General features: G+C 39.5%; 1 protein-coding gene across 3 annotated transcripts in view; it reads right to left on the bottom strand.

The window, feature by feature from the left end:
• The window catches only part of REV3L (REV3 like, DNA directed polymerase zeta catalytic subunit), a 186,111-nt gene extending 171,893 nt beyond the window's left edge, over positions 1-14,218 (bottom strand). Inside the window, exon 1 of one of the 3 annotated variants that reach the window (XM_033418641.2) lies at positions 13,699-14,218. In XM_033418641.2, coding sequence (XP_033274532.2) covers positions 13,699-13,837 — 139 coding nt within the window. In that variant the 5' untranslated portion in view covers positions 13,838-14,218. Of the gene's footprint in view, positions 1-3,886; positions 4,018-13,698 lie in introns of those variants that run through there. The other 2 variants (XM_049695490.1, XM_049695491.1) reach the window with 2 other exon arrangements.
• Positions 14,219-15,904: the final 1,686 nt, after the last annotated feature.

Genomic DNA, 15,904 nt, shown 5'->3' with positions numbered 1-15,904 from the left:
TACACACAATGCACACTGAACTAGATAACACTCAAAGCAACATTATTAACAATTTATTTTAAGTAACAGAAATGTATTTTCCGCCTATGCTCTACAGTCAATCATCTAAAAATTACCCTCCAAAGGATGATCCTACTTCTTGGACTGGTCTGTCAAAAGGAGTGGTCTCATGATAGTACCAAACTTAGAAGAGAAAAAAGTATATCAAAGATAGGATCCTTTTGAAACTTTTCATTTTAAGTCAGGGTTTTGAAAGGTAAGTTCTCTAAATAAGTGTTCTTCCATTCCCAAAGCTAATACTTAAACCTAACCTCAACTAAATGTGTTCTAAAAGCGTCATTTAAGATACAAACTTCGTTATAAAATGAAAAAAAATTATTTAAATAAAATGTATTTACCATAAGAATAAAACTAGAAAAAATATTTGCAACTCAATTCACAGATATAGACCAATTTTCCTAATATATGAAGAGCTCCTTGGAATCAGTAAGCAAAAGACCAAGACTCAAACAGAAAAGTGGGTAAAAGATAAACGAGTGGTATCCTGAAAAAGAAATACAAATGGCTCTCAAGTATCTGGAAGGACATCCAATCTCACTCATAATAAAAGAATACAAATTAAAACTACACTGAGATCTATAATTTTTATCTATTAGATTGGTAAAGATCAAAACATTTGAGACCATAACCTTGGTGAAAATATGGAAGAAGTCTCATTACTGCTGGTGGGAGTACAGATTGAAACAACCTCTGTATTATATAGTTCTTCTTACTGGAAGAAATCCTTGTAAGACATTTAAAAAATGTAGTACATAAGATATGTTCAGGCTGGTGTGAGCTGTGGGTCATTTTAAAAAATTTGTTAGTAATTGTCTGTTTTTATAGAATACTGTTCATATAATGAAGCAGACAGGTGGACAAGTTTAAGAAACTTTGATGATGAACACAGTAGTATTGCTCCATCTGCTCCTCACCTCATGATGGCCTACTGTGCACTTAGTGGGTGATCAATTAAATCTGCTGGGTGAATGGGACCAGGAATGATGCTGAAGGATGATGAGAATGGAATAAAACAACTGAGAACAAGAAATTAACTAAATTTATCTGAATTGGTAAATAAATTGCTTAAACACTATACTTTTTCAAGAGTAGCGCACCGTACACTGACAAATGTTTTCTGAAAAATGAGTCGGCCAGCAACAGAGGTATAGCAGATTGTTGCAGTAATGGCCCCCTAATGAGTCACACACTTTTAGGAAATTCCTCCCACACAGACTCTGGGCTTGGCCATGTGATTTGCTTTGGCCCATCAGACAAAATATATGGGGCTTGCCTTCACTTGCTGCTCCTACAAATCCTACTACTGCCTCCACATGAAGGCTAGCCTTCTGGAGACACATGGCTCTCTGCCACCCCAGCACCAATATCCAGACATAGGAGTGAAGCCATTCTAGGCCAATTGGCTTCCAGACGACCTCTCAGCTGATTGCAGCCGCATAAGCAAGCCCAGCCAGAAGCAGGAGCAGAAATGCTGAACTGAGCCCTTGCCAGAATCATGGGCTAACAAATGGCTATTGTTTTTTGGGGTTTTTTTTTTTTTTTTGCGGTACGCGGGCCTCTCACTGCTGCGGCCTCTCCCGCTGCGGAGCACAGGCTCCGGACGCGCAGGCTCAGCGGCCATGGCTCACGGGCCCAGCCGCTCCGCGGCACGCAGGACCCTCCCGGACCGGGGCACGAACCCACGTCCCCTGCATCGGCAGGCGGACCCTCAACCACTGCGCCACCAGGGAAGCCCATGGCTATTGTTTTATACACTAAGTTTTGGGGCAGGTTTGCTAAACAAAAACTGATACAAGTGGGGAGGTGAACAGGATTAGTGGCCAAGGAAAATTTTTGTTTTGCCTGTTTCTGCTTTTTTAAATTTCACAATGAGAATATATTCATATATTATTTAATTAACTTATAAAAATATTTTATATCAGATTGATATTATAGTAAAGCCCTACCATCACCTTATAAACACATACACATAAAAACAAAATAATTCAGTTCAAATGATAACATGAATCTGAGAGGAAACATTAATATTGCTCAGGAAAAAAAGGGTCAGTACAGAGTAGCAGGGTATATTTATTACAAAAAACATTAATGAATAAGAATACATTCATGGTCACTGTCATGTCTCAGTAATGGCTATTATCAGATTCTGGAAGTGTTAGGAAACATACGTCTCAGATTCTGCTTCTCTGCTTCTTCTGTTTAGGCAGGTAATGGCCTAATACATGTTCCCTCATTTTAATTCTCACATGCTATGAGGTAAACATATGCTGAATAACTTCAGGCAAAAGTTAATTAATCTCTTCATGCCTCATTTCCTCAACTGTAAAACGGAGATAGTAGTAACTATTTTATAGAGTCATGAAAATTAAAACACTAGAATAAGGCACACAGTAAGGGCTCAATAAATGGTCTATAACCTCTGTTAGTAAAATGATGTCACCTTAAAGTCTTTTGACTAACTTGGCTTCTATTTTATAATCACTAAGCAACATCAACCAAAGTGTGATTAATCAAAATTAATTTGAAAATATTTCTAATAACTTCATGAAAAAAACCAGAAGACAATGCTATTAAAAAACAAAACAAAAGAAAACCTGGAAATATATGTAGAAAAAATATGGTGAAGAAAATTGAAACTCTAGGCAATAATAAATTCATTTGGTCCACATTCCACAATACTAAATGGGTTTAAAAACCAAAGGCTTCAATTTTTGTGTGTGTGTTACTAATTCACAAAAGACAAAAAAAGAAGAGAGCGATAGTTCCCACTGTCACCTTTACTATGATCTCTGGCGCGCACACACTTCCAACTCATTCTACCATCATTTTAAAAAAAGAAGGCACTACTAATGGCTTTGGAAAATAAGGCTCTTTCACAAGAAATACACTTAACCTAAACGGCAGTATTGGAAAACTGTAGTTACTCCTTGGTCAATGGCTTAACACTGCCCTTTTTCAAGGCAAGATCAGACTTGGATAGCTTTCTGTCTGTCTCTCTCTCTCTCTCTCTCTCTCCCCCCACACACACACAGACACACACACACACACACACACACACACACATCAACAGTTTAAAAAGAAAAATTAGGCCTGGGTAGGGTACTTATAAAACATAGCCAATTTTTTAAAAGTGTTTTAAACCAGTAATTACCTAGACTTAAGACATACGAGTCAGTGACCAACTGTAAAGAGCCTTACACCACAATGTACAGGTATTTTAGTTTGTCCTATTCTGAGGAATGAATAAATGCTACAAAAATTCCATTTTTCACTTCAATTCAACTCAAACATTTTAAAGAGTGCTTGGTATATAGCAGTAATGTGGCAGATTCTGGAGTTAGAAGGGGTAGAAAGAAAGTAACAGTTATGTTACTATATATGCCAGATATGTGCTGCTTACCATGTTTAATCATAATAATCCAGTGAGGTAGAAATTATTAAAACTCACTTTACAGAGGAGGAAATTAAGGCTCACAGAAATAAAATAACTTATCCAGGGTTTCTTAGCAGCAGAAGGCAGTGTGGAGGATCCTGGGGTAGGGGTGAGGGGCAGGAGGCACACGAGGGTAGTGCCATATGACTATTCCTACAGACAAACACAACACTCAGTGTAGTCAGTCCTTTATCAGCCATGTGAAAAGAGGCTAGGACTGTGGAAGACCAAAGAGGTAATCTTTTGGGAATGGGCAAAGGAGTCACAGAAGGCTTTAAAGTGGTTAATATTTGAGTTGTTACTTTAAGGATGAGTAGATTTATCAACTTCAATGCCAAGGTTCACCCCCACCTCCCCTCATCCCCAATATATTAACCAAAATAAATTACTTACTTGAAATTGAGAAAAACAATTTTGAGAGAAATCTTCCTCAGATATATTATTCCATAGTTTTAAAACAAATAATATGATGACAGTTTAATTTTTAGGTTGCTTTTATGTGGCTTGTCTTGGTTTTTATTCTGAAATGAAATTTAGATTAGTCATTTTCTTGTTCTGAGAAACTAGGAGTATGTCAACATGTTTTAACTTCACATTTTTTCACATATCAACATGTATTCTTACTTACAAACTCTTTCATTTCACCATCTCAAACAAAACCTAATTTAATGTATAAATTACTTTGAAGTATAAATATATATGCAAAATAAGATATTTCTTTTAATCCTTGTTACACTTCCTTGGTAGTTGTAATAAATGGAAGAAAAATAGAAAACTCTTGTTAAACTGTTATATACTACACAAGCATTTTTGAGGTAACATGCTTTCTTTTATTCTTTGAATCATATATATAGTAAATGCTCTCTTAACCCAAAGAAAATTAAATAACTGTCCCCAAGGAAATTGACCTCAAAATCTTAGTACTTCCCACAGCTATCATCTAAAAAGAAAACAGAATTGGACCAAAAAAACCCTAAGTTTTCAGAAGACAATTACTGCCCTTTTTCCTCCAAATTTACTTTGCTAGGCATATATTCAATTTCTGCTGCAGAAAACAGTCCAGTTTGCCAATACTAATTAAGCAACAAAATATTTTTCACTTAAAAAAATGAAATACTTAAAAATCTACAGAGAACTGGAAGAAACACAGAAGATCATCTGGAAAACTTAAAAGAAATGACAAAAAAATAAACAAAAAACAAACAAGCCCCACCCAACCACACACCAAAAGGTTACATAGCTGTCACTAAGAGGGTTTTACTTATAATTTGTTTTGGTCTCAAAGTGCATCTACTTTATGTCTAGACAGTGAAGTGTTTTTCTTTAAATTGCCTAAGACACCTACTCCTGCCTTATCTGTATCTTATCTGGAAACTATAAGTTAACACAATTTTACCCGAAGTTTAGTGTACCTTAACTCCCATTATTTATTTCCTCTCTTATTTAGCATCACTGTGGTGTTAAAATGGCAGCCAGGTACCAAAGTGACATATACCATCCTGTATCCCGTATCTTAATAAGTTTCTAAGTATTTCTCTGAAATATCTAAGGCTAATGGCAACTTTCTTTGAAGCCTATTTAACCCCAACCTACTTAAACCCCAATCATTTTTCACTCATTTTTAATTGAACAAATTCTAATCCAATAAAAAGCAAGACCAGAAAAAGTTTAATTACAGCACCAGAGGAACTTGAAAGGTCTCCTGATTCATTCCCCTTTTCTTTGGAAAACTATATACATACAATTCTAGTATCAATTTTTGTTTATATCTGTCCTAAATTCCTCTTGTTATAGTCTAACCTTTATATTATTCTTTAAAAGGAGATAGCTACAGTTATCACAAAACAAATCCTACTATATAACCTAGGCTACAGGAAGAGTCTAAGCACTATCGGACACAGCAGGCCCTCAAAGATTTCTAAACTGTGTACATGCATTTTTTTTCCTCTTAACGTCTGTATGTTCGTCTTTCAATTATAACCGATGCCTTTCCAATTTTCCCTCAGGTCTGGGGAGCCAGTGTGAGGCAGTAAGGGCCGAGTCAAGATCCCCAGTTTTCAGACCCAGCCCCACACCAACCAACTGTAAAGTGGACAAATCCCTGAGCTTATCTATCTAGATATCAGTTTTCTTTAAATAAAATGAGAGAATTTCACCAGAACAGTGTTTCCAACCCCTTTCACACTGTAAATAATATTTGTTCAGCACACTGGCCAACAAGAGGGCATTTGGAGGCATCGACATGGTGCTTGATGAAAAAAATTTATCACATTTTCTTTATATAATTATGGAAGAAATTTTTTAATTTAAATAAAATTTGTAACAATATGAATGAATTTCAAATCCAACCTTTTTCACATCAGGAGCAATATTTCAAAATAACAATGATGATTTATTTTTTCAGAACATACATGCACTATTAGGCAGTCACCTTGCAACAAGCTAAATGGCACATCAAACAGCTAAGAGAATCCAATACAGGCAAAATTCAGGCGTAGAGCTAGGCCCCCCAGTGCAACATCCCTGCTACCCAGTCCTCTCATCATCAGTGGCTGCACCTTGCACTGGATGACACACTCCTCAGCACCCTGAATACAAACTCCAATGACAGCTCCACGATCCTTTCTTGACAAGAGGCAGCTGCATACTCTGGCTGGCTGAAGTAGATTCCAAGTAGTAAAGCACCTTCTTTAATGTACTTAAAGTATCAAACAAAGCAATACCTGCTAGTTATGCTCATCATGCTCTCTGCTTACAGGAACCCCACACCCTACCTTCAGACCCCACTCAACTAGTGCCCAGAGCCACATAACATCAACTGGAAGCTCTGAATTAGAAGACCTCAAATTAAACAGTAAAATTAAAACCTAAAATTAAACAGTACTGCAGTAATCATTTGACAACTATTTAGGACTACTATGCCCTTTTATTTTTGTTCTTCCTTACCAATTCTTGCAAGCACAACATAACCTAAAAAAATTAACTCTGAACAGGTATCCCATGCACATGGCAAAAAACATCCCAAAGTTACCAAACAGTAAACTATAAAAAAAATTAGACTCCCACCTTTGTCCTCTAGGCCACCAGTTACCCTCACTGGAGGCAACCACTGTTACAAAACTCTCATGTATCCTTCCAGATATATGTGTACAATATATATACTTATAAATATATATTTATATTTTTATTTACATGTATTTATTTATATTTATATGTTTTATACATACATATATATTTTTTAAGCCACACAAATGGCAGCATACCACACATGGAGTCTTGCATCTTGCTTTTTTTCCTCTTAATGTATCAGACATGGCACCACAGCAGTACACATAGTGTTGCCTCATTATTTTAAGGACTGCCTAGTATTCCATTGAATAGATATGCCATAATAATACTTAACTACTCCCCTACTGGTTTATGTTTAGGTTGTTTCCAACCTTTTGCAATGACAAACAATGCTGCCACAAATATTCTTATATGTTCATTTAACACATATATAATATCTTTTAGAGGATAAAATTCTTGAATGAAGTTGCTAGATCAAAATATACATGAAAAAGTAAAAAAGAACTTAAAAAAAAAAAAGGGAATTCCCTGGCGATCCAGTGGTTAGGACTCTGGGCTTTCACTACCAGGGGCCCGGGTTCAATCCTTAGTAGGGTAAGTTCCCACAAGCTGCGCGACACGGCCAAAAAAAAAAAAACCACCACTAAAATATACGTGCATTTTTAAATTCTGAAAATGATTTACAAATTGCTTTCCATAGAAAATGAACATTTTATACTCCCACCAGCAATATATGAGAATGCCCATTTCCCCTTCCTCTCACCCTCCCCAAGTTATACTATGTAATCAATCTTTCCTAATTAGATAGGTGATAAATGGTATGCTGTAGCTTTAATTTACATCTTCATTATAATAAAATTGCACATCTTTTCATATGAATTCTCTTTGCTCACTTTTTCTACTGGATTGTTTTCTAGGAGCTCTTTGTATATTAAGAGGAAATTAGTCCTTTGTGAAAAGTGTACAAATAATTTTTACTAGTCTACTCTTCTTTTAACTTTATGATTTTTGTCATTATACAGAATTTTATTTTTACGGTGTAAAATTCAGCAATCTGGCTTCAGTTCTGTTTCATACTTTGAAAGGCCTTCACCATTCCTAGATTAAATTAAAATAATTATCCTACATTTTTTGTTTGTTTTCACATTTAAATCTTCTCACTTATCTGGAAGCCAACACTTTATTAAAGAATTCTTTCCACTACTGACAGGAAAGGTAGCATCCATTATCATACACTAAGTTCTTACATATATTAGAGTCTCTGCTCTGTTTCATTGCTGTCATGTGCCAAAGCCATCCTACTCTGCAAAACATTTTAAAATTAAAATCAGTTTACATATAAATGAGTATAATAAAACTAGAAATTACTGGTTTTCTTTAATATAAGAATCATTTTGCAGTTCCTAAACTGAATTTATATAATCAAGTTTAACACTATCATCATGCAATCATGCACTTTAGTTGATACTTATTTGGGAGCCCAATATCAACCTCAAGTCTTTTTCCCATATTTCTGACAGCTTTTCCTTAATTTTGTATAGTTTCTTTTTCCAAATTATAAAATCAATACATGTTCTCTGAAGAAAACCTGAAAAATACAAAATACACCTCCCAGTGATAACCAACCTTTATATTCTGGTGCATTTTTTCTGCATAAATGACTATTTTGCAAACTGATTTTTTTCATATAATATACTGATAGCATTTTCCCATATTATTATATATTATATTATAATCATGAAAACATGACTTTAATGACATAAATTCTACTAAATGAATATGCCCAATTTATGTAACCATTTCTCAGTTGTTGAACATTTGGGGCTGTTCCCTGTTATGCCTATCATCTATTGATTAATTCTTGCAACAAATGCTTGAGTTTCAAGCACTGTGGTCAGCACTGTCTGTATAATGGTGAGCAAAAATGAATGCATTACCAGCATTTATGGAGGTTACTGGGAAAAACAATCAATCTCCAATGTATATAAAAATTACAACTATAGCAAGTGCTATGAAGGAGAGTTTATGGAGCTTTGAGAGTCTATGGAAGGCTTCCCTGAGGAATGACAAATTGGAGTTTAGGTGAAGGAAAAGGAAAAACGTTCTAGGCAGAGGGAACAGCAGGTACAAAGCCCTCATTGAGGGAGGAGCATGGCAAGAATAAGGGACTGAAATAAGGTCAATATGGCTGGAACATAAAGAGGAAGGCAAGAAGGACATGGCTCAAGCCATTACTGGATAGAGAGGTAGGGACCAGACTGTGCAAGACCTTGTAAGACATGTAGATGCCACCACATAAGACATGTAGCTTTGTCCTTATCCTAAATGCAATGGAAAGCTACTGAAGCATACCAAGTAGTATGGTGATATAATCAGGTTTGCATTTTGAAAAGATTCCTGATTACAGTGTAGAAAACAGATTAGAAGGGAACAGAATAGATTGGGGTAGGCCAAGATTAGGAGGCTGTTTATTGTAAATGCATCCAAAAATGCTAGTAGTTTAGACTAGGGTGGTGATGGATAATGAAAGAAGTAGATGGATTCAAAAGATAATCAGATTTTGCCAAAAGATTTACATTCATAGATTAAAATCCCTAAAACTGGAATTACTGGGTCAAAAAACAACATTTCAAGGATTCTGATATGCATTGCCAAGCTGCCCAGCCAAGAGCAGTTTTCTCTCCATTTGTGAATTACCTTGTATCTGTTCCTCTATCAGAATTTTAATATTCTTTTGAAATTGCTTTAAAATGACTTAATCCATACTTCCTTCATGAAGCCTTCCCTGACTCCCCTTTTTGCCTGCTAGGTGGTCAATGAACATGTCCTCCTTTGAGTCCTCACTTTGTCTTACACACATTTCTTTTATATTCCAATTAAACTATGTTTGACTTATGTTTACATGTCTATCATCCCTCCTATATTGTGAGCTTCTGGAGGGTAAAAGTTGTTCATAACGACGGCACTTAAAACATAGCTCAATATATATGCAGTAGGTTCTCATTAAGTGTTCACTGAATGAACTGAATCACGTACTACAACATTCCACTGTGTCCACAGATTTAAGAGGACTCCTGCTTAATAAGCTTCTGATTAACTGATGGTTATTTTAAGTCAAACACAATACAGAAAACTAACAAAATTTGCAACTCAAGCTTCAAATACCTACTAAATAAACTGACTAATTTTGTTTGTGGTAAATCACTAAATCTCAGTAGTGCTCCTGAAAAATCTTTCTAATATTTATTTCAAATAGGCATTATGTGATGTTAAAATATTTTTAAATGGTTTAAAAAAAAAGCCTATGAACAAGACTTTTTTTAGAGAAATTATTCGTAATCTGAGTTGTTGATAAATGCTTTAGCTTTCAAAACTGTACTCATCTCAAATTTAATAATCCACCAAAATACCCAAAAAGTGAGATTATGCAACTACATAACTTTATACAGCATTTCAGAATTATCAATTTCTTATGTTGAATAACCTGATTTCATAGCATCTAGAACAATCTACTAAAATTTTCACTAGCTGGAGGAAGACTTGGGGGGGGAGATGGCAGAGTTCCTTACAGTAATCTTAAAGTCAAGCAGCTCCCTCTATAGTCTGTTTGTCCTACTTTGTTTAATTACTTGCTATGTGAACATCTCACTCACACTCTTCTGTTTACTCCTACTCTGCATCTCAGCAGGGAAGCTTTTTGAAAGGATAATTCTGTTTAAATTGATGTTGAGAAAACTGAGAAAGCTGTCTAAGCTCAACATGAAATGAGTTACATCAGGCAACTAATAAGCAAGAGTTAGTATGTGGTAACTGGGCAGCTTCCCAGATCCACCTGAGTCAGGTCCTTACAATAAAGCCTTAGGATTTTATTTGAAGTGAATTCCCAGAGCACTCATACCCATATTCAAATCTAAGTGAAAAAACGCTGTCCTGTACTTTAGCTATTTATAACCTTGCTTCCCACCACTAAAACAAGTTACCAAAAAATTGTTATATTGCTAAATACATTGTATGTCAAAACAATATTCAAGACATTTTTAAATGAGTGAAAGAAAAGCAGAAGAGGTTTTTGGTTTTTTAAAAATAATTCCATCACTTATATAAAGAAAATTTAATTGATTCTCTCAGGAACCAATATCCTCAACCACCAAAGGATTAAATCAGTTAGTCAGGATTTATCATTCAAATTTGAATGTACCACTTTTTAAAATACCTTTTCAAATTTCACCAACTTAAGATATGAGAGCTCTTAAACCTAAGACAATTTATTTCTTAAATTACTCAAATATGCCCTCAAAACACAGGACAATCAGAAGTCAACTGGACTGTTTTCTAAAGCAGAAAAACACTTTTCATGCAATAATAGGAAAACTGAACTAGTAAAAATGTAATAAACCAATCAGTTCAAAATTTATAATATAAATCTGAAATGGTCATTTTATTTGGGAGAAAATTTCTTCTGCTGTTATTTTTCACAACTTCATTTGAAAAGCAAACTCAGTTTAAAAACATATTTTCTCCAAACCAAGGTAAAGAATTGAGGACTTCCAAAATTTCCTATGTATGAAAGACTTAAGTTTATGACACTCTAACGTAGATTTATCATGTGTTACAATTTTTCATTAATTTTACTAATTAGTAGATATATATAGTTTGTGCTTTCAAACAATAAATCTGTCTTCATTAAAAATTCTAGCATTCAGACTTTTACTAAGTCAAATTGACTTCTTTTTTATATTAATTATTTTCAAAATTTATTTTACTAAATCAAATTGACTTCTTTTTTATATTAATTATTTTCAAAATTTATTTTACTAGGTGGACTGGACTACTCTTCTTTGGGGAGAGAATTCAGAAGCAGATAATTGTACAGTTTTTATTTATGTTCAATTAATATTAATTTTACTGGGAGTTTCTGACATGCTAAAAATGCTGGCTTGATTCTGAAAGCTGTAAACTCTAAATGTATGCCAGTGATGTCAAAATTTTTCACCTTTTGAGGAAACACAAAAATTTATGTTTGTGAACTATATTTATATTTATATATTTATATTTATAGCAAACTCAATTCAATTATCCTTAACAACTTGAAGTTTGGATTTCTCTGTATCAGGTTTTATATCTTTCAATGTATGTACAAAAAGGTCTAACTTTTATATTGATTTACATTATACATTTCAGTGATTTTTTAATCCAGTTTTTTTTAAGGGGTGGGAGGGGGAGATGCTGGTAATCTATTGTAAGATGTCCAAGAGGAAGAAACACGTATTTCTTTTTACAGACTAGTTCACATTTCTATATTTTTTTATATTGAGAAACACAACAAAAGTACACCATACTCTTTATTTTTTAAAGAATATTTTTTCACATAATAAAATTCCTCCTAGCTCACTCTGAAATTCACTTTTTTTCCACAAACAAAACTTTCCTATAAAACAGAGCTTGCAAATCACTCAGGGTTACATATTTAATGACTTGTGCAGAGAAAAAAAAAACTATGTGTAGAAAAGTAACCCAAACCATACAAACTGTAATACACAGCAATGCCACAGTATATCCTATTAGCATGTCCCTTTAAAATTTCAAAATCTGGCTGAACAGAGCTATATCAACATCCCTATCTTATTCCTTCTCTGCACCTGAAGTGAAAAAAAAACACAACGGTATATTACACTGAAATTCCAATTAGAAACAAAGACAGCACCACTATATTTAAAAGAGCAGAAAATCTATCCTTCAGAACTCTTTATTGCCTCTGTTCTCCAGCCTCCAAAGTTTCAGGTGTTACACTTTCAACAAATTGTTAACAGCACCCAAATGCCCCATCTTAAAAAGTCCATATCATCAAAATCTTTTTCACTGTTTTAAAAAGAAGCATTCTATCAAATCTCACTAACAACACTGAAATTTTTAACGAAGAGAATTCACATTAAAAGATAACTGCTTAGAGTGCTTGTGTTTGGGAAAGTGCTATTATCTTGATAGCCCACAGGAAAACTGACTGCAGTAATAAGATGAATGGTGATTAGAGCAAGGAGCATCAAGTGGGAAACGCTGTCTAAAATCCCAAAGGACAGTACATAGCTAGAGGTAAGAGCATCTCTTTCTAGGAGGCAGCTCCATTACTTCACAAAGGCAGTTCAAAGCATGTAGAAAAGCAAAACAATTAAAAACCTTGTAAATTTGGCCACTATCCTACTTACATTATCATAAATCCCCAAGAGCTTTTGAGAACGTAGCTTGTCTCCCCACCCCACTGGTTCTTCAAAATTGTTTTTGTCTTAGATGTACGTGTATTTAAAATGCAACGCTACACCCCAGCACAGGAGCATTTTTTTTTTAAATGTTTGCGTTGCTGGACTTAGATGTGGTTCCTATGAAATTCACGCTATTAAGTGGTATGTTGTACGTTGGACAACATAAACACGCATTTCCTACTTCCGTGGATACACATTTCCCTGAAAGCAATGCACCTGGGGACGCAGCCCTGTCCCCCAGACTCTGAGGCTTTACTTTAAACTCTAAGGAGTTACGACCTGCACTCACAGCAGAACCACATGGTCACTTCAACAAGAAAGATTATCTGGCCCCAGGCACCATTCTTCAGCCCACAGCATCTCCAGAAGGGGCAGAGGAGAGCGCTGGTGAGAAGAGGCGACGAGGCGCGACTGACAACAGAGCTGACACTTCCCCACTCCTCTGAAAAATATTTCCAGCAAGGGGAACTTGGGAGACGCAGAGGGTGTCCGCGGTCCCACCAGCGACCGACCTCAGAGCGGGGCCCCGCGCAACCGTTCACGGAGGACATGGCGCGGCCACCTGACCCGTCCTCCGGGGCGAGAGTGGTGCCCGCTCCGCCTGCCCGCGACCCCAAGTGCGGACCCGGCTCCCGACCGCCGCACGCAGTGTAAACACTCGGCGCCCGCCGCCTCCCCGCCTGAGATGGGATGCGGGGGGCGGCGCGCGACGCCCGCGCGGACCCCCATTTTTGCGCCTCTCGTCAGGCTCGGGAGGAAAGGCGAGGAGGGCCAAGGGGAGGGAAGACGCGGCAGCGGTCTGCGGAGAGGGCCGGCGGCGTGCGCGCGAGTGCGCGGCGGGGAGGGCTGCCCGGGCGTCCGCCGCTCCCGCCCGCTTACCTGCCGGGGTCGCTCCGAAGACTCGCACCACCGGCACCTTCTTGACAGGGGCCTGGGTGAGGGGGGATTGGCAGATATCCAGCCCCTGCAGTGGGTTGGCCATGTAGTAGTCGGCAGTCACTATCCTCACTGAAAACATGTTCGCCGCCGCCGCCACTACCTCCTCTTCACTAGAGACCTGGCAGCGGCAGCAGCAGCGGCGGCTCCTTCCGCAGCGGCGGCCCCACAGCCGCGGTGGCGACGGCGCCCCCTCCTCTCCGCGGTTCGGTCCCCTCCCCTCACACTCAGACACGGCGAACAGCGGCGGCGGGCGGGGCGGTGTGGGCACTGCTGCCGCCGCCTCCTCAGGAGCACCCGGCGAGGGGCGACAGGAAGGAAGCCCTCGCGCTTTCGTCGGTGCTGGTGCTGCTGCTGCTGCTGCTGCCGCCACTGCCGCCGCCGCCGCCGGGAATCACACGGGCTCCTCCGTCCCAGGCTGCAGCTCTTGTTGCCATGATGATGATGTCACGGACGCAACCACTGGGGGAGGGAAGAAGGGGGGTTGTGTGTGCGGCGAAGAGAGGGCTGTGAGTAGTTGGGGGAGGGGAAGCGGCGGGAAAGGGAGGGAACCGGGAGGGCGCCCCAGCGGGACATCCAGGCGGGGGCCGAGTATGTGTTTTCTCCCCCGCCCCCGGGCACGCAGCGAGAGCTGAAGCTGCCGGAAGGCTCGGCCGGCACAGGGCGCTGGGGATCGATGACTCGGCCGGTGGGCACGGCTACCTGGGTGAGGGGCAGCGGAGGGAGGGGGCGGCGGAGCGCCGATGTCATGGATGGGCTCGGAGGGCCTGGCGGGAGGGGGACGCCAGTGTTCAGGGCCGTTTCGGTGGCTAGGCGGGATTGGCCGGAGCCGCGGTGATCGCGCTCGCCTCGCCGACCGCCATTTCACATTCTGCAGAGTAGGCGGGGGCAGCCGCGGAAACGGCTTTTTACAAGGTAAGAAAACCCGCCCGCGGGGAGGCGAGGCGCAGCCCTCGTGCCGCTGCAGCCTCGCGGGAGGGCGGGCGGCGGACGCAGCCGGCCCTTCTCAGGTAACGCAGCGGCCTCGCGCGTGGCCCAGGGGCGGTGCGAGGGGCGGGGGCGCGAGCGCGGGCTTCGGCCTATAAAAGAGCCGCCCAGGCGTTCGTTCCCCCACATGCGGCGCAAGCCACCGCGCCCCCTCTTCAGCTACTGTTCTGCAGTGTCTGCGCCCGGCCGCTTAATGAGTTTTATTCACGCTCAGCTCTGCTTAGGTTTGTCAGGGCTTGGCAGATGCAGTGCACAGGGATTTCCCACCGCGGTGTCTTTCTCCCGCCCCTTTCCTCCCCTCTCGCCCTAGTATGTCCTTCCTTGGTTTCCTCCTAGGACCCACAGGCTGCGTCCCGGGCGCGCGCCTGGACATGTAAGGACTTGTCAGTTCCCAGTGACCTCCCTCCTCCCCTTCCTCCCCTCCCTTCCCCGCGGAACGTAGGATTAAGAGCCTTTCGGCGAAATTTTCGGCCGAAGAAAAGGCCCAAGAAAGTCACCACGTCAGATGTGGACTCCCAGTGTTATTCATTAACAGTTTGTGTAAGGTTTTACTATCCTAAGGCAGAAAAGCAAAAGGAGGTGGGGGAGGACCGTTAGACAAAACAACTTTATCCAAAAGCGGGGGGGAGGGGGAAATAGGGGTGCAGTTGTGAAACGGAGAGCAAAAAAAGGGTAGTAACAGATGCAGCTGGCTTGGCCATTATATTGGAACCGTTAGGTTTTTGTCTGACTTTGTCACTAATATTGGGCGTGACCTTGGACAAATAATTTGGTCTCTTCGGGCCTCAGTTTCCTTATCCGTGCAACGAGAGTTTAACTTAAAAATCCATTAGGGTTTCTTCCCATCAAAAAGATTGAAGCAGTAGAAGGCAGAAACCGTGGTTTCAAGTTTGAAATATGCCACAGAATTAGGACTTTTGACAGTCGTTTTCAATCTACTCTAATTAGAGATCATTCTTTCACACGTGTATTATACAGGTGTTATTTTAATGGTTAGTAGGTTGCCGTATATTTGAAGTGGTGTGAGAGATCCTCATTTGGAACCATTGTGGTTCTTAAAGTAGGAAAAGCAAAAGGCCCAGAGGGACAGATCACTGGTAAGCTGTCTATAAATCCCATAACATATAATGCTAATAAGAGTTTATGTTCCGAGGGATTCGAG

The sequence above is a fragment of the Orcinus orca genome, chromosome 12 (genome assembly GCF_937001465.1).
Source record: "Orcinus orca chromosome 12, mOrcOrc1.1, whole genome shotgun sequence".
Taxonomy (NCBI): domain Eukaryota; kingdom Metazoa; phylum Chordata; class Mammalia; order Artiodactyla; family Delphinidae; genus Orcinus; species Orcinus orca.
Note: the sequence above shows the minus strand (reverse complement) of the source record. Positions and strands in the feature narration are given on the sequence as shown.